Here is a 20,232-nt window from a genome sequence, read left to right as displayed (position 1 = left end):
TTGACATCTACAACACACATTAGTCTATTCAGCCTTCCTGGCATGTGTGCATGCAACTTTACAAAAATAGATGAATAACTTTGTAACCGAGGAAATATTGAAAAGTCTGTCTTGATGATCATGTTGTTGGTTAACTGGATTGGACTCTCTTCGTCTCTTATATATAACATTTCCTTCTTCATTTGTTTTCCGTCTCCAGCAATAATAATAATAATAATAATAATAATAAATAATATTAATATCTGTCTCATAATCATTGTCTCCTATAACCACCACCAGTATCAAACTTCATGATGACATTAAACAAACATGTATTACATTGAAGTATATTTACCATCCTTTTGATTTTTTAAAACTTTTATTCAATTTACCCAACCTAGTTCTCAAATCGAGTTTCATTATTCCTATTCTAGTTTTTCTTTCTTTCAGCGTCCAAGGTAACGAATTACAGGATTTTTTCACAGAAACTAACACCTTGTAGTTACCTTTCTTATCATTTAAGAGAAAGACGATTTTTTTTTTCATTTTGCCGGCATTTTAAAAAACAATATTGGCTGTACCATTTCGAAGAAATGGGAACTAAGTGCCTTTTTCGATGATACGAGATCGCTCACATGCGAAATCGTTGGAACCAATAGTATACTAGTATTCAGTAAAATAATTGTAAGATTCACTCTCGTTGGTTCTTTCTCGAAATGCTGCCAGATGCTGAATCTTTAGTAATGAAGAGTACAAAATGTACAAAAGTCATGGCGAGCAAGATGTTTCGTATTTTTCGTAGACCTAGTAATTGGCCTAGACGGTGTTGTTTTATAGCTGAAACTGTTATACAAGAGTCTTTAAATGCATCGAGGTAGGTAGATTTATATTATAATTATAGTACTCGCACACCCTCCCGTTTGTTTGTAAGCCCTCTGTACATTTCTGATTGTTAGAATAGTCTATTTCAGTATAAGCCTCGTCCTACATGTAAGACTTCGACGCTGATACTTATGTTGTGGGCGTCATTGCACTAAAACAAAAACAACATGTGCTATGTGATACGTTGTAGGACTAAGTAGAAGCTGTGACATCTGCGTCCAATATTTGCAATGTTTTGTTCTAACATTTCTAGAACAATTTGAACAAATAAATAGAAGGAATTCTTATATACACGTTTTCAAAGAGATGTAAATCCCAAATTTATGGATGAGATTTTCAAAGACAGTAATTTCAATCACATCTTTAACCCGCAGACTGCATTGGATTTAATGAAACTAATTTATCCATGTTCATGCAAATGTTTCTGTAAAGGAACAAAATATAAATTCAAGGCTCGCATTCACTTTGAAAAGGAGAAGTGCGATTTCATAGAAATCTAAAAATAGAAATATTCATACACCAGAAATATACATTATTTTAATAATCACAGTATTAATGCAATATGCTTAGAATTATCGTCTCTTTTTGCTTGTTAGTGTTGTTGCATTCAAAAACATAAACACAGCTTTTAAATTTTGTTTGTGTGCGTGTGTGCAGCGAGTAACACAATAAATTAAGGATGGAAATAAAGAAAGCTTTTCCATAGTTTACTTGTAGCAGAGCAAAGGCTCTCTATCCCTCATTGCATCCACCAGATTGCATGCTAATGCACTTTTCATCAACCGAAGGTCGCAATACCCACATATATTCTTAAACGTTTTGAGTTACGTTTTACCTTTTTTGTTCAGGGCAAAAATCAGTGAATCTGTTTCATACCCTCCCCTTAACCCACATGGTGGTGATTTAGTCAAAATACTAGATATTAAAACTTACTTCCATTTCCAATTATTACTCTTCTCTAAACAAACCAGCATACATTATGTCTTGCAACGGATTTATTGGAGCTTCAGACCATTTTGTCTTCATTTTTGATATCTGGTCATTAAAACAAGATTACACTGTGATACGAGCTGATGATAATATGGTATCTAACAGAGTGCATCGAGTGACGTCATTTACTAATTACGTCTGTATGTGTATCATGTGCTTATCTGAATTTTGTCTTTGACGTGATACAGATCTTTCTGGCTGAAAATATGTATTTTCTAATAGTTATATGTATTCTAAGTGTATCCAATGAATTTAGCTGCAGTTTGATTTAACCAATATATATAATGATTTCAAACTAAATGGTAAAATACTAAATCAACAAGGATGCTGAAATATTTGTCTAAATTGTAATGAAAGAAGGAAACGTTATTGGTTAAATAAAGAAACGTATGGGATATGAAGTGGATAAGAAAGATGAAGCATCGTATGAACTAAAAGTATATGAAAATGCTGAGAAGAAAAACACATACTAGATTCTTGAGAAAAATGGCATATATAAGAACAAATTAATTGTCAGTCAATGTGTAATCAATATTTACACGTATATTTATTTTTCACAGCAAACAAGGAAGCTAGAGAATAGAAAGGTTTAGATTCTGTAAGTTTTTATTCAGAAGCTCCAATTGTGTCGACTTATTGAAAAAAGGGTTGTTTAGCTCTGAAGACCAGGAAGCAAAAATGACCAAGCGGAGCTAACAGTCCCTTGAGAGGTACACATCTGAAATTAGGACAAGCTGTATCCTCTCTAACCCAAACTACACCTACCAAGCAAACTCCAAAAATAAAGAGAATTATAAGTTATTGGTACAATGCCATGCAAATAAAGAGTCCTTTTTATATCCAAAAATAGGTTGAGTCACTAGTTTAGGAACCATCCCAAGGGCAAATGCCAATTAGGTGCGTTCATTTTGTTTTTTGCCTAATACGTATGTGCATAGATGCATGATGCTATCTCAGAACTTTCCAAGCTTTGACCACGCGGTTCAAATAATACGGTCTTGGGTACGTCAATAATGGCTTTAAACTCGGTAAAAGCTCTGTTAATCTAATCTTTCTTTTGATGTGATGCAGCTTCTACTCTAAACAAAATTTGTCTTAGGTCTACTTTAGCCAACTGTTGAAAATAAAAAAATACAAATATCTGATTACAAGTACTCTACTGTAAGCCTGGAACATTATCATCTATAAACGTCCTTTGACATCCATATCCAACAACCGGAAATCTTAGTAGTGAAAAGTTTTTACGCTAACCGAACCCGAATCAAACTATGATTAAACATACGGAACATGCAAAGCTTGTCTGTGTTGAATAATTATGTTGTCAGAGGCAAATATTCTCTTTATTCGGAAGGACGATTGCTGTTTGAATTATACTTTGTTTGAACAAAATCTGCTTATAAATGTTACTGGTTATAGAACTGCGCAAACATTTCACTATAGACAGGGACTGTTTTTTACACGCAGCAAACGAAAGGTGCTGCAACTGATTCTTCTTTCTTTCCAAATTATCTCCATCAAAAAAAGTGCAATAAACTGAATCCACAATGGGTAATGATTTAATATTGAATTTATTGAACTTGAATTATGTCTATCGTTTCTCGCCAAGGCTAAAAAAAATCCTGGACATTATTCTACTCGTTTCATACATTTAATATTAAGTCATTTCACATTTGAGATCCTCTAGTTATTATTATTATTATTATTATCGGTATGCAATCCCTTGATTGTTGGAAAATAACACCTGATACATGTGAAAAATAATAGATGAAATATTTTGATTAAATTCAGTTTATTGTTTAATTTTCTCCAACAATTAAGTCAGTTTTGACAAACGAACCCTCACTCAATTGTTACTAGATATACTGAGTATAAATAATTTTTAAATATCTGATACTGGGTAACTTTAGCCTTTTTATGCAACAATGAAGAATTGGGTGTCTTCTATTCCTTATACTGCCCAATGCTGTTTTGTAATAATGTTTGCACCGGGTTGACTAATAATCAGCAAATCGTCGTATACTCCCTCCATTGCTTAAATATTCTCATTATCGGCTTTGTGTTTGTTCTCCCAACATGCTGCAAGATTGCATATTTTATGTTTCAATTTGTCTCGACCGTACATTGCGTTTTCTGGCATGGCAAGCAGATTCACCTATGCAAAATAAATTGATTATGACACGATTAGTATAGCCCCAGCTTCATTTATCCCAGAATATTAAATGCATTTGAACAAAAAATAAGTTTTAAAGCTTTTTCAAAGTACGCTTTAATTAGAGATAATCCTGTAATTGTAAGCTAATTAACATTACACCTGTGCACAGAAAGCCTGGTTCGTATTGTACAATTCGTTAGTTTTAAACTAAGCAGCAGAAGATAAGATTTGTAAAACAAATAATTTCTTTGCCTAGAATGTAAAAAGAAAACCTAATAATTTATTTGCCTATAATATAAGTGAAAATTTAAAAACAACTTCTAATATTGTGAACTAAATCCGAAATAGTCCAAAAGTTCTAATACACACGAACCAAATCTATTTGTCAGGTTAAAAACTAACTAAATTACAGACGTCCTGCTGTTCCGGTTAAATTTTGTTATTAATGGGTTTTAACTGCAATAGATGATTTGCGATTCCGGGACAGATATCCTGTGTAATATTTGGTGAAAAAGTCAGCGAGTACATATTATTTAAACCCAATTATTTTTGCCGAAGATATTTCATTAACAATCATCTCTCTCTCTCTCTCTCTCTCTCTCTCTCTCTCTCTCTCTCTCTCTCTCTCTTATTATATTCCCTTCAGGGCTGGCTTGGGAGTTCATCGAACCAGTGACTTTCGTAATTCAACGGTCGTGGGTTCGATAGCCCGCCACGGTCATCCCATGTCATCTTCCTCGTAGTGACCGTTAGATGGGTACTTAACGTCCATTTCTTTGGCATGATAAGGTCAATACAGTGAAAATGCAGTCCCAAGCGTCAAACCAACTTTTGTTTCGAGCTAATTTGCTGGCAGATATTTGATAAACAGATCTGGTCACCGAAATCTAATGTAGCACTAAAGGGAATATTAGTTCTGCCTTTTATCCGGTTTTGGTATTCAGTGACCACAATCTACTTACTTTCATTAACAAAATACAAAATAAAAATCATAAATTGTTGAGGAGGAGTTTGGTGCTTCAGGAATACAATATTGACATTAGACACATGAGTGGAAAGGATACAATGATTGCAGATGTATACATAATTATTATATTGCATATTTTGTGTAATCAAGCTGTCTCATTAATAAGACATTCCTAAATAATTTTAGTTACTATGTGCATATTTGAATAATATGTCAAAAAAAAGCTTTATTGTACAAATTTTGCGTGTGTCCTATGTGGGGATGTGTCATGTATGTTTAATTTGTATTGTGTTCTTAAAGAGAATGTTTACATAGCTAACTTTTGGCCATGGTTGTAAGTTATAAACAGAAGATGTCCACATCATTTGGGTTCAAGGCCAGTCTTGTCTACAATTGGCCTATTTTTTCCGTTTGAGTGCTTCACATTATATTATGTCATGGGTAAGTGAAACTGTGTATAAATAAATTATTTCTGTTTTCGTCTATGGGAATCCATTTTCTTAAGGATTCACAGTTGTCTTGTTGAAATCAGATAGGACTGGACAAGAATCATTTATTTAAAATATTCATTGGTATTACTAAGAGTGCTCATTGACTTTTGATTAATACAGTCCTTTGGATGTCTGTGAACTCATTCAAAGACATTCTGGACAGCCCCACTGAATTCTTCCAGACATTCTAAATTTGAGGGATTGTTTTATACAACGAGGCAGCCGAATTCACTGACAAAAAACAAGATACATTAATTATATGGACCGTCAAAAGAAAGACCCAGACTGATTTTCAATAACAACGCACCTGTCCGTGTAACAGTTCATGGAGAAAAACGAGATAAACCGTTAAAGGCACCAAGCACAGGCATACTCTGTGTAGCTGTATGTAAACAAAAAAGCTTGCAAACAATCGCCAAAGACAAAACTGTTCTGTGGAAGGTATTTCCTGTGAATTGTACAAGTAAAGAAAAATACTTAGTTGTAAGTGCGTCTTGGATCCGAACAAGGCCAGGCCAGACAGTTGAGCAATTACACTTAGCGATCACGTCATTAATAGAAGAACTGTGACGAACAATCAAAGTTACCGATGCAAATAAATAATTGAAGCGGAACAACGGCTGAGAGATGAAATCAAAAGTAAAATATCTATATTCGCGAAATACAAATGTGTGTGTGTGTGTGTGTGTGTGTGTGTGTGTGTGTGTGTGTGTGTGTGTGTGTGTGCTGCTAGAATAAAAAATTTGGGCTGGTCGCAGCAACCAGCGTTGGTCTTGACGTGGAGAGAAACGCGACCAAGGCAAATATCATAGGTACTCCAATCGAATTTGTCGTCGGGACTATATCGATAGTAACCGATTTACGGTTACATTTGCTAGTACTGTGAAAATCGAGAGATCCGTATCATCGCTAAGAGCGCGATCTTTACAAAGAGGACCGCAACTTCGCGCTCGCGCGTTGGAAATGCAGAAAAATTACGAAGGTGGGGATGGAAGGCTCGAACGCACATCAGTAACCGAATCCATGTGCTCTGAAGAAAATGGCTGTTTCTTCGTTGCTCCATCTCCAAGAGAAGATATACTTATAACCTCCGTATTTCTGTAACCGGAGAAAATCCATGGATGAGTTAGTTACCCTCTGTAAGTCGTGCTGAATTCCAGCTTGACAAAAATCAAAATGAGATTTGAGCACTAAATCATTAATTATATTAAATAAGTTTAAGACAATTATGTGTAATATATTCATACCATAGTCTAAAATAAAAAGTCAATAAGTGACGCTTTTGTAAAACCCCGACATCAACGTAAACTACTTACATGAAGATTAATCTTCCAAGACAAGAATAATGTCAATCTCATACCACGTGATCAGCTTGTAAAAATATCAAAGCTATTATGTATAAATGATACTAGATTGCATTAGATCGTATACGGTATGAGTAAGACTCTTCCAGTTCTCTTGAGCTATATGTATTAAATATATGCACATAATTATTGTGAACCATAACGGTCGTATTTAATTATAATGTTCGGCTTCACAAATCTCTCTCTCTCTCTCTCTCTCTCTCTCTCTCTCTCTCTCTCTCTCTACTATATATCTGTCTATCTATCCATCTCTCTGTGTGCGTGCAGTAGAATAAAATACGTGTCACTGTAGGAATAAATCAATCGCTGTCATGTTTTACAAAATATCTAAAATCAGTTGATCTGTTCTAATCATCAATAATTACCTACGACTCTTTGTTCGAATGTAATGTTAAACGACCACATATCATATTTCATTTCTTAAATGTCAAAACCGTTCTCCGCCTCATAGGTAAACATTACTTTTGAAAATAGTCCATCTACATTCTCCCAGTGATTATGAACGAATTGACAAACCAATCGTCAGACGTTTCAAAATTTAAAAGAGGACCATTATCTTTGCATCACCCCTTTCCTGGTCTTGTCCAAGAAAGAAGCAGACGTACTCATATACCAGTGCACACAGAATTTCAAAGAAATGATTCGTGCACCCTTGTCCCTTTATGGAATGTAAATTCATCGGGAAGTTTGTTCAATTATCTCCGTCATACGAAACCAACCCGGAGAATCAATTCCCACAACAGTGCCAGTACAACTGGATGTAAGCAGGCCAATGTCTGTTTCTCTAACCCAACACTGATTATCTCCGGTTAGCATGGTCTTACTTGTGCCATTGAAGACGTAGGAAGTTGGTCGTGCTGAGCTGCATAAAACATATATTCAAAATTGTATATCAGTATCAACATAAATGCTAATTTAAACTTATCTATTATTGTTGCAAATATTACAACTTGCCTCCACGTTTCACTGTCACTTTCCGCCTCTCGACTAGAATGACACCATTTTGGTTCCAGTTCTCCAACAACTTTTGAATTCAAAACTGCTTACATTGCATAATAAAAGAAGATGAATTCCTTTCCAATCTTGGACTTTGTGAGACGTCATATAGCAGATCTTGTATATTGTGACACCTGAACTAAGACACGCGCATTGTTTATTTAAAATGATATTAAAGGAACTTTGATGTTGATAAATTATGAATTGCTGAAAACATCATTTTTTTATATAAGGCATGATTACTAAACTTATAATGTTAGAGAATTAATTTCTGACAATTTCTAATTTGAAACATGTGAACTTTTAACCCTTTATCTTCAGCCCCATCGTGTCCAGCCAAAATAATTTTAATCTGGTACTATATGAAAAACACATAGGATCTGTAGTACTGTAAGACCACGTAGGAACTCCAGTACTGTTTGAACACGTATGCACATTTTGTATGTGCGGAAATGTAGGACGTTTAGTACTGTATGAAAACGTAGGAAGTTGGTAATGTATGAAAAAAAAACGTTACAGACACCTCGAGTCGTTGTCCAATGCTGATTTGATAAATACTCTTTTAGAAATGAAAACCATTGATTTGTTAATTCTTTTTGGTAGTTATTACATCATACCAATATTTTTATATGTAACCGGTGACTGTGTTTGATAAAGGATTTTGTAATAAATACGTTTGTAATGTGTTTACGTATAATGCCAATGAGATTTCTTTTTACTTCCTTGTGTGTTGCCAACCATGTGCGTTGCTAACCATGTGCGTTGCCAACCATGTGCGTTGCCAACCGTTGAAAATTTAGTAATGCTAATCATTTCATTAAATTTCAGATTTTTTTCCCATTTCCCTCAAGCAGAAAATCTTGAAAGCTACTTTCCAAATGCGTGCCAGCTGAGTACTGTAATCCTATTTTGGTCATGTGAAGAAAACGTTTCGAACACAAATTATTACCTGACTATATATGAAGTTAATTTTCCGATCTTTCTTTCATGGTGAACGTTTACCGTACATGCGTTTATTTATTAGGATGATTTGTAAATGTATGCTATTTCTCACCGTTAATTACAGTTACCTTCCATTTGTGTTGCATTCTCTATACTATTGACTGAACACTTCGTAACATTCTGAGGAAATAAATATATAAATGAATCAATCAATCAGTCAATCAGTCAATCAATCAACCAGCTAGCACACGTGCATATCTCCGTCCGTATTTTAAATCAAACACACTGATAAAAGTAAGCGAATGCATTGTCTTGGTTATATCGAATTATTTTATTTCAGTAGTGATTAACAGACAAAAAGACAAAATCTCCTAGACTTCTACAACACAAATTAATATATTTAGCACTCTTGGCATTTGTATAGGCATATTTATATACATATTGCCAATTGGTGGAAAATGTCTAAAATCAAAAGAAAGAAGCTGACTGTACATAATATCGGGACTGAGGAAATAAAAATATTCCGTTGTTGTTTTGCTGGATTGGACTCTCTTAATGTCATATCTAGAGCAATTCCATCTTCATTTTTTCCATCTGCAATAATAATAATAATAATAATAATGGTGACGACAACGATTATAATGGTTCTTCGCTTCTTAATCACCTTCATTTTTGTCACTGCCGTCGTTGTTACCGCCGTCTGACACAATTAGTATCAAAGAAGAACATCGACGACTTGTTATTTCGTCGTTTTGTAACAACAATAACTTCTTCGGTGAAAAAAGTTTTTCAAATATTTCTGCTTCTGATTATTTAATTATGGTAAAGTTTACAACAATGAGAATGTGTAAAGGACATTTGTTCCCCACCCCCTTCGTTAAAATATCAGAGGTTTACAGGGAGAGGGGTACTACACGATGAACTATAACAGGCATTAACTTCGAAATATGAGGGGTTTCGTACTATACATCAGGTATTAATGCAGGGAAATAAAATATTCTCTATGAATCCATGCTTGTATAGGAACAAAACATCACCAATAAATATAAATAAGTTTCATATTTATTCCAATATATCATTTTTTGATTTTTCAGTCCTTTTTTGTGTTAATGATGAAAGTAATTTTTTTATACAAATATTTGACCAGAAAGAAAATATAAATACTACTTACTGTTTGAATGAGAGGCGAAGGACTAGATTGATTTGTGACGTCGTCCTCTTCCATAGTGGCGAACCAGCTAATAAAAATAATAATAATAATAATAATAAACACAATAATAATAATAATAATCGTTCACCATAACCACCACCAGCATCAAACGTCATAATTACATTAATTAAACATGCATCACATCGAAAAATATCCATTATTCCTTTCATCTCTATTACTTTTATTCAATTTACCTAATTTCTTTATCAACGCGATCTTTATATATATATTCCGATTTTTCGTTCTATGATTGTCTAAGGGAAGTAATTCCAGGATCTTTGATATAAACTGTAACCTTGCAGTTACCCTTCTTATCTTGTAAGACAAAGACACAATTTGTTTCCTGTTTGTGTTTTGACGACATTTTTAACACACTATTGACTATAACTTGTCGAGCAAATGAAAGCCAGGTGCCTTTGCCAAGGTTACACTGACGCATCCAATCCGGGATGACCCGTACATGAAGACTTCAATTTACATATTTCATTGAAACTGGTTGGGTATTTTAATTTTTAATATCACTTTCGATAAATTATTGGTTATATCAGGCTGAGAAATGGGAGCTGAGAGCCTTTCACATGGATATAAAGAGGCGGCTGATCTGGTTTGACACTGACTGGTCTCGAACCAACGACAGATGAATTACATGTCATAAACTCTGCCGACTTCGATATCGCGGCTCCCTCAATGAATTAGGAAATTATTGTAGAGAATATGTGTAGTAAATGTAACATCAATAGCATCTGAGTTCAATGTTTCCTCTATATCTAGAGCGATTTGGTGACAGTGAAATTATTTTATTTAATTGAATAATGTGCATTTAAGCATTTGAAACAAAACTAAATTGTATTTATAATAAGTATTTTATTTCACGCAACAGAAATTAAACGTCAGAAAATAGTTACACTTACCGGTCTCTATAGACATTGTTCAGGTAGGGACCCAGTTTTAATCTGTTCTCAGGTCTTTTCCTGTAAAAGAGAAATATATGACAAGGACATTAGAGTTGTTGAAGTCATACAGTTGTTGAAGTCATACAGTTGTTGAAATCATACAGCTGTTGAAGTCATACAGTTGTTGAAGTCATACAGTTGTTGATATCATACAGTTGTTGAAGTCATACAGTTGTTGAAGTCATACAGTTGTTGATATCATACAGTTGTTGAAGTCATACAGTTGTTGAAGTCATACAGTTGTTGATATCATACAGTTGTTGAAATCATACAGTTGTTGAAATCATACAGCTGTTGAAGTCATACATTTGCAAAAGAACCAGTGGTGGTCTGTAGATGATAGTGTTTGTTGAAGAATCGTCTTTGTAATTTTAAGTTTGATCAGCAATGCAACTCGGTGTTAATTCATACGAGGCTTTACACATCCCTTCATGTCTGATATCTGCCTAGCTTGTCTTATTCTGATCTAGCTTACTTCGTCGTCTTAATGTATTTATCCATTTAATGTTAAGCAATATATATATATATATATATATATATATATATATATATATATATATATATATATATATATATATATATATATATATATATATATATATATATATATATATATATATATATATATATAATATCATGTAGGTTAGAGAATTTTTAATTCGTTCTCTCTCTCTCTCTCTCTCTCTCTCTCTCTCTCTCTCTCTCTCTATATATATATATATATATATATATATATATATATATATATATATATATATATATATATATATATATATATATATTAAAATAATAAAAATAGAATCATAGGGGTACTAAATTGGTAATACTTTGTTGATTGAGATAAAGATGATTACAAATCCGACTTTTATTGCTGGACTATGATTAAGACTAACTTTTTCATCAGTTGTGAGATATTATTTTAAACTATTTTCGTTAGAGTTTCCTATAATCAGTTGAATGCACACTCAAATATTTACAGCACAGCAGGTTAAATCGTATTTCTACCGCCCAAGTATTACACTTCGTTTTTTGCTTTTTTCGTGGCTTTTTGTTTTTGGTTTGGTTTGTTTGTTTTGTTTTCTTGTTTTTTTCTTCAAAAGCTATAATAAATATTTATTTTAAAATATATCTACTCACTCCAAACATTGGTAGAGAAACATCTCAGCACGCAGGCTGAAATCCAAACTGTATTCTGGTTCATATTCCTGGCTGATAAGGTCTTCTTTTGTTCGGAAAGGGTACCTGCAAGAACAATGTAGTAGTAGTAGTGGTAGCAGCTGTTGTTATTGTTGTTGTTGCTGTCATAGTTGTTGTCGTTGCCGTAGTTTTATCGAACGTTACTTGGCGATTTTCTGCTTCCGTGTACAATCGAATAACTCAATGGACATTACCTAATGAAGTTTAAACGTTGTTAAGTCTCATTTTGCTTTCAAATGGAGTGATCTTAGAATCCAGAAGAAAATCATTCATCTACTGTTCGACATGAAAGATCAGACAAAAACGTTTAATGTTTCCATGTTTTAAGTTTCAAAATGAAGAAAGTCACATGAAATGGGTACCAACCTACCGATAATTTTGTGTCAAACCTAGAAGCATTATGAAGAGTTTACCAAGTAGGTCTTACTGCTCGCTTTTCCAACTTATTACACGAGATGGATCATGACAAATTAGTTTTAACGTTGAAAAAACCGATTTAGACATATAATTTAGGGAACCAGCGGATAAAGAGCGGATAGAGTAAAGAAGATGAACATTGTAATAAAAATGCCGTCCCCTTACACAGGATACATGCATTTGAACTGCAAAAATATCCTACTTTAACCTTTCATTTTTTGATGTATTATCTAAAATAAAAGAGCAGTAAATATATAGTAGAAAACGGTAAATTACTGTGTTAGGAGACAAATAGTTATATTTGAACCAGGCTGTCTCCCGGAGTTTGATTTACTTAAATGTCCCTCGGATCATTATTATTTTCATGACCTGTCGCAAATTCCATACACTATGATATCTACATTAGCAATATATAGTGATGCGTCACATCCGCATAATGGGTAGATAATATATACGTCAAGTTTGATGAGGGTCATACTTCAAACCTTTATTTATTTATTTATTTATTTATTTATTTATTTATTTATTTATTTATTTATTTTCTTGTGTCTCTTTAAAATTAATTGATTTCTTCTATAAAGCGGATGGAAAAGAACGTTGATTTTTTTCTTAATCATATCATGAATTTGCTAGGATAAGCATGTATTTTTAATAATCAAAGATCTGAATATAGTCCAGTGACCACGAGTGGCCGAGTGGTCTAAAGCGCTCTCCGTTACGGATCACTGCCATCTCACCTCTGTCTGCGTGGGTTCGAGTCCAGGATTCGGCCAATGTGGGTATGTGAGAAAGCTTGCCAGTAGCTTCTCGTGGGTCGGTGGTTCTTCCCGGGGATTTCCCGGGTTCTTCCTCCACCATTAATACTGGCCGCCATACAAAGCCTATCGTGTGCTGAAAAAATGGTGTTAAACCCAACAACAACAACAACAATATAATCCAAAGACACAAAATCCTGTGTCAATAACCATCCGCAGATAAGAAAGAAATCACTGACAGAGCATACTGTCCTCTTTCTAAGCACTGAATATGACAACAACGATGTAAGAATAACAAATCAAACCACTTCAGCTAACAGTCGAGCATTCGATGATTTTCCCCTAGTAAGATGGCGGATGACAATGTTCTCCATGACGGATTGACTCTAATAATTCAGGAAAACAAATATGGCCGTAATTAGATTCCAGTAACTACAGTGTCCGATGTAGTTTAGATGTCCTCAGTAAGGATTAACATATTTTGATAAAGATGAAATAATTGTTCGATAAAGACATATATTTTGAAGATGAAAATTTGTCGGCTGTAGGCTATATGTGCTCGTTAAAGATCGATATATTCTGTCCATGAGACAATGTCAGCTGTAGGATGTGTGATCAGTAAGGATCTGCATATTGTGATACAGATGAGCTACATGTTCAGTCAGGACGGTGTCAGCTGTAGGCTATGTGTGCCAAAATTAGGACTGATATATTGTGATAAAGATGAGCTACAAGTTCAGTCAGGACGGTGTCAGCTGTAGGCTATGTGTGCCAAAATTAGGACTGATACATTGTGATAAAGATGAGCTACATATTCAGTCAGGACGGTGTCAGCTGTAGGCTATGTGTGCCACAATTAGGACTGATGTAGTGTGATAAAGATGAGCTACATGTTCAGTCAGGACAGTGTCAGCTGTAGGCTCTGTGTGAAATTAGGACTGATATATTGTGATAAAGATGAGCTACATGTTCAGTCAGGACGGTGTCAGCTGTAGGCTATGTGTACCACAATTAGGACTGATATATTGTGATAAAGATGAAACAGCGTCAGCTGCGAAATTGGTGCTAAGTAAGGATCTAGATATTGTGATAAAGTGAACAACAAGCAAAGAAACAGTCAAGACAGTGTCAGCTGTAGGTGACTGGTGTACAAGAAGGTCTGAGATGGCAGTGATTGGTTTAGACGAGCGCTTTAGAATACACGACCCGGCAATATGTGATCAGTAATAACTGATATATTCTGATAAAGGTGAAACATCATGAGACGTAGCCAATATATGCGCAGCAGGGTCTGTGATAAAAGATGACATACTGTGATAAAATACGACATATAATATGATAAAAGATGACATATACTATGATTAAAGATGACATATACTGTGATAAAAGATGACATATACTGTGATAAAAGATGACATATACTATGATAAAAAATGACATATACTGTGATAAAAGATGACATATACTGGGATAAAAGATGACATATACTGTGATAAAAGATGACATATACTGTGATAAAAGATGACATATACTGTGATAAAAGATGACATATACTGTGATAAAAGATGACATACTATGATTAAATATGACATATACTGTGATAAAAGATGACATATACTGTGATAAAAGATGAGCTGCAAGCTAATAATATTGTACCTTCCAGAAATGACAAAGAACGCCACACTTCCCACGGAGAAAATATCACTGGATCTGTGCATGTAAGGTCCTGTAACAAGTTCTGGGGAGAAGAACTTGAAGTCGTACTCTTTGCCTGCACGTAAACTCCGCATGCCGTTGTACTTAATGGCCGCACGGAGACCGCCCTGTAATATGGAAAAGGCCTCGTATTGTTTACACTGTCGTCGGCACGCTTTAAATAATCTGCGACATAAGAATTATCCTCAAGCTTTCAATTTTTCTTTCAATGAGTCTTGCACTAACAACCCAGAGAAAGGTATCAAGTAAATGTCAGCCAATTAAAAGGCGGAATAAAAAATATTTAACTTTATGATTCATACGTCTAAACACATACAAATCAAGTTTTATGGTTTGGGTAATCTTTCAGTTAGGTAATCCGCCTGTCTTTAGCTTTCCATGCACGATATATCATATCTCTCTCTCTTTCTTTCTCTCTCTCTCTCTCTCTCTCTCTCTCTCTCTCTCTCTCTCTCTCACACACACACACACAAACATCTTACCAGCACTGACTGCCCTTTGTCGTTGATGTAAATGTTTTTAGGATGGATATTGCCATGGTAAAAGCCTTTGCTGTGAAGATACTGCACCGCTTCTAGAAGTCGGATTGTTATGTAACGGGCTGCATTCTCATCGACGATTTTTCTATCAAAATAAAATTGGTACCAAGCATTTATTCTACACTAGAGCATTACATATATATATATATATATATATATATATATATATATATATATATATATATATATATATATATATATATATAATCTGATGCTATAAAGACAAAATGAACGTGTCTGTGTAATGCTATCATAAAAACGATGTGAACGTGTAGGATGAGAGCTTTCTATATAACTACCTTTATAAAGCGAAGATTACACACTGTATATTTTATTCTGCGGTCTATGGCTCGATCACCGGCTCCAGCAGAGTCTTATCTGAGTGTTTCCCCAGACAATTCCTCCATTTACCTACTCAAACATTCCAGTCACCAAGACTATTCAAAACAGGTTGTGGAAACCTGTGAAATTGACGTCACTTAAATATATGTTAATAAAGGATTCTGTTTTACCTGTTTGGATCTTTATCCAGCCATGTATTCAAGGATCCATTTGGCCAGTCATTCTTAATAACCCATCTCAACGTTTGACCACTACACTGATAGCTTCCTGCAAATCTGAAAAAAAAATGTAAGGTAAAATGAATGCACTTTGAACGCCAGTAATGCAGTAATGCATTGAGACATACGGACAGTGAGAGAGAGAGAGAGAGAGAGATAAAGAGAGAGCTGAGTCAAAATAAATGGAAGAAATCAATATTTTGGAGAGAAAAAGGACTTAATATGTTGAGGGGAGGCTTTACAGCTATTATCACATTCTTTAACTCGTACACGATTCTAGTTTTTTAAGTGCTCAAAAATTACTTTTCAGATAGATCTTTTATTTTAAAATTTATTCTTAAAAATTGTAGACTGGCAGAATATCATTGAATGCAATATATGCGTTCGCGGGTATGAACCCACATATATCGTGATAATATCGTAATATCGTTCAACTGATTTATAGTATGGCCGAGACATTCTCATGTATGCATTAGCATGAAACCAGATATATCTCACGATGTAATAACATTTTATTGTACGAGGGAGGCATTCTTTCCGATTTTTATATAATCAACACTTCTTCTTTACAAAAGTCACATATATGTCCCTTATACGCGTGTTTCCAAGTCCCCATTTTTTAAAATAAATACTGCAGTATCTATTAGGATATATAAAGTTTAGGTCATTATTTTATAAAGCCTAATTCATTTCGTACATTTATCTAGGTAATGTCGGCAGATGATAATAATAAAGTTAAAGCATGCATTTATCTCCAGGATCATCTTGGAAAATAGAACTACATAGTTATTTACTTTTCTAATTTGTTATGTTTAAACAGGTTGTTTTCTAGTCAGGATAAATTATCTCCCTTAATCGTCCCTTGTGGACTATTTAATTGGTAATACAAATGGTTTCATCATTATTTTCATACTTAATCTTTTGACTGCTAACACGGTCATAGTTGTGTTATTTCCAGATCATCAACACGTCATTTTCAACACGTGCATTGGACCGTTCTATGGTGTTATTTGAACAAGATTGTTCTACATCTATCTGTCACGTGCTTTGGATCATTTTGAAGGCAAGGCGAGAAGTGAAAACATTGTAGTTAGGGTTCAGATGGAAATGTATATAGCATTTAAGGACAACTTTCTGACAGTTTGGCATGGAAAGTTCATTGCTTCTTTATAACTTTCAGCTGTCGAAAGAAAACTGCCAATATCTCACCCTTTTAAAGAAAATGAACTTGCAATTGCCAAACTTTCTAACACTCCAACATAGGTTGACCTGGCAATATTACATCAATATTTTCTTTAACGTATTCATATTATGTTCGAATGGGATTCCAAAATTTATACATGCAAAATGTTACCGAAGTGTATCAAACTAAATAGGTAGAACTTTACTGTATATTTGTCTAGATTTAATTCGCAGGTTATTGGCAAATAATTTTTGATGTTGTTGATTGGTTGCTTGTGATTTTTTAAATTTCTTATATTTATTCATTGTTTATTTACAAGATAACACAAAAAATCTAGTTAATTTTCAATTTCCATCATGTCCATTTCTTCACTGAATCGATTTAAGTAAAACTAATTCTTTCTTTGTCTGTCTCTCGTTGTAATCTTGATTTGTTTTCACTCATCTTGATTGTTTTAAATCACGTACATTCTTTCTTTCATTATACACATACATATAGTAGCGCTGTTTTTTTATGTCCAGCATTTCTAGCCATTAACCAAGTTATTCGCTTTTGAAAATTTACTATCACTCCCATTGTGATAACGATCTATCTACCTGAGACTACATGCAGCATATTACATTATTAATCAATATTGCACCTGATAACACATATCCCAACATGCCAGCTAAAGATAGACTTCGAACTTGCCTTTGGTCACCAGAATCTGTTACACTAGACATGTCCGACCAGAAATCGACCGTCGTACAATTAAAGAACTTTTGATACCGTATAATACTTACTCTCCCAGATATGCCGAGTTCAGTGTGGAAATATATTTCACTTCAGGAACGCCGGGTTTACCCTTGAAGGCTCGTAGGTGGACGTTTGATACGCCAAAAGCACCCTGTAACAGAATAAGATAGTATTTTCCTTTCCTTGCGGTAGCTACTACCTTGAACGCTAACGTATCTAATAATACTTGAGTATCTTTTATAGGAGAAAGAGAGTGCAAAAATCTTTTAGGCACGACATGTATGTAAATCAGAACCAGTTATGGACGTTATAGGGAAAGATGTCACTTTTTGGACCATGAACGTAAAAGCAACAGACAAAGGAAAACATTTCGGAGAACATGGTGAATTAAAACTTCGATACTTTACAATTATTTACTAAAGTAGCAGATTGTAAGTTAAATCTCGGAATTAATGTGAATTTATTCCAGTTCATATTACCTTACGATTGAAGTCAACAGCATTTGTCCAGATATAAGTGTTCACTTTGAGCTTGTCCATCTTTTTCAACTTGCACTGGTCACCGCGCTCCTTAATTACGCCTTGCATGGCAGTCGGTGTCACACTAGTTGTTCTGGACACCATTGTGGACACAACATAGACAGGTGGTGCCACAGTAATATCTCTTGTCACTGATGTTGTGGGCATCATGCTTGTGGTCGTTTGCATTGCCGACACCATTGTTATTGGCGATGCTATTGTGGTAATGATTGGTGTGGAAGATGCTGATGAGGTCATCATAGTTGTTGTATCCTCTAAAGATTCTGGAGGAAACAGACTCGATGCTGCTGTCACTGTGATGGTTCGTTTTTCCATGGGTGCTGCTTGCTCCATCACGGTTTGTAGCTCCAAAAATGTTGTTTGTACCATAATTTGAGGATACAACTCCTTTGAAGAGATATAGCTGAATTCCTCGCCCTTGACCTGTTGAATGGTATCAATGTTTTGTCCATCAGATCCGAAAGAGTCACTTGATCGAGGAATTTTCAGATCCAGATACACATCCATATAACCGTTGTCATCCTTCTCTGTCAGCCTGGCCAGAAGGCTTTGATCATCCAGCCCCATAAAAGCACTTCCGTCTCCACACATTTCTCTCAGACATCTGGTTTCTACAGATGATTCTGGTCGAAAAGAGACATCTGGATTATTTCCTATAGGTATAGCCTGAAATATAAAGATACAAAATGTCGTTCTACGGTAATAGTGCAGATATTAAAGTGTATAATTTCCTTTTACATATTCCAGCCATATGAATTGGGACATACGATTATGTGTGGTGATCTGTTTGTAAACGTCAAAATTTCTCATTTTAGTTGAAAACTTGTTTTGTTGCTCATGCTCGTACAAGGCTGTGTTATGCTAGCTTTTACGATGATTCTTCATATTTTCCAACGAAATACGGCGGAACCTCTACAGACATTCCGAGAGAGCTAGAGGTGTAAGGTTATAGATGTTTGCAATATCAATATGCACAATGGAGAGAATGTTAGCATGCCTCTATACTATTTTCATGTACTGTGGCTGAAATTTCTTTACATTCTATACTTGTGGAAATTCTACATGCTCTAAGCAAACAACTAACCCAAATGGCCTCTACCAAAACAAATCTAAACAACACTACCCTGAATTAGTCTAAATACGCTATATTCAACAGTTATTAAAATAGGGAACAGCAGTTATTTGCATAGTAAGCAATACCCTCTTCTGAAAGTGTAATTAATGAATTATAAATTATATATAAAAAGTAATAAATATATCGGCTGGTTTTATTTTATAATTTAACTTCTAAATTCAGGAAGTTAAAATAACCCTGCCGATCTAGCAGGTGGGTTTTCGTTTTGGTGGGGGTTGTTTTTTACAATTCCTTATTTATGTAAGGCCAAATTGTGTAATCTATAATCCAACTACACCCATTAGTCATACATTACATCAAAATAAAGGGAATTTTTAGTTCATTTAACAATATCTAATATAAACAGTGTCTTTTTTAAACAGCCAGGATAATCAATGAGGAAATCTTGATAATTTTAATTTGCTGTAAAAATCCGTACCTTTGCAAAATATGAAACTGTAGAACGACACCTTAAAGAACATTCAAATGTTGTACATTTATATGCTTGGCTGCCATGAAGTATAGTTTTTTAACTTCCTTGTCTATCATGA

The 20,232-nt window shown here is 34.4% G+C and overlaps 1 protein-coding gene and 1 long non-coding RNA gene across 3 annotated transcripts in view; both read right to left on the bottom strand.

Annotated features, from left to right (window-relative positions):
* The window catches only part of LOC149798141 (uncharacterized), a 230,332-nt gene that overhangs the window by 141,389 nt on the left and 68,711 nt on the right, over positions 1-20,232 (bottom strand). The gene's annotated exons all lie outside the window — the stretch shown is intronic.
* On the bottom strand, positions 9,085-19,941 carry LOC149798142 (uncharacterized). The gene is made up of 9 exons (XM_089960543.1): positions 18,508-19,941; positions 18,076-18,179; positions 16,063-16,167; positions 15,494-15,635; positions 14,952-15,118; positions 12,064-12,168; positions 10,885-10,944; positions 9,935-10,001; positions 9,085-9,357 (listed from the first exon to the last, which is right to left on the bottom strand). The coding sequence occupies exons 1-9, from the start codon at positions 19,156-19,158 to the stop codon at positions 9,328-9,330; spliced, it is 1,431 nt and encodes a 476-aa protein (XP_089816669.1). The 5' UTR covers positions 19,159-19,941; the 3' UTR covers positions 9,085-9,327.

The sequence above is a fragment of the Sinohyriopsis cumingii genome, chromosome 6 (genome assembly GCF_028554795.1).
Source record: "Sinohyriopsis cumingii isolate HCF-2022 chromosome 6, ASM2855479v2, whole genome shotgun sequence".
In the NCBI taxonomy this organism is placed as follows: domain Eukaryota; kingdom Metazoa; phylum Mollusca; class Bivalvia; order Unionida; family Unionidae; genus Sinohyriopsis; species Sinohyriopsis cumingii.
This window is presented reverse-complemented; position numbering and strand designations above follow the sequence as displayed.

What these genes read in the sequence shown, in the direction of transcription:
- LOC149798142 (XM_089960543.1), bottom strand. Translation starts at nt 19,158, where the DNA reads ATGTGTGGAGACGGAAGTGCTTTTATGGGGCTGGATGATCAAAGCCTT. An exon ending in ACAAAGGGCAGTCAGTGCTG is followed by an intron (nt 15,119 to 15,493) that starts GTAAGATGTTTG and finishes TCCATATTACAG; the next exon opens with GGCGGTCTCCGTGCGGCCAT. An exon ending in AACAATGTCTATAGAGACCG is followed by an intron (nt 10,002 to 10,884) that starts GTAAGTGTAACT and finishes TATTTTTATTAG; the next exon opens with CTGGTTCGCCACTATGGAAG.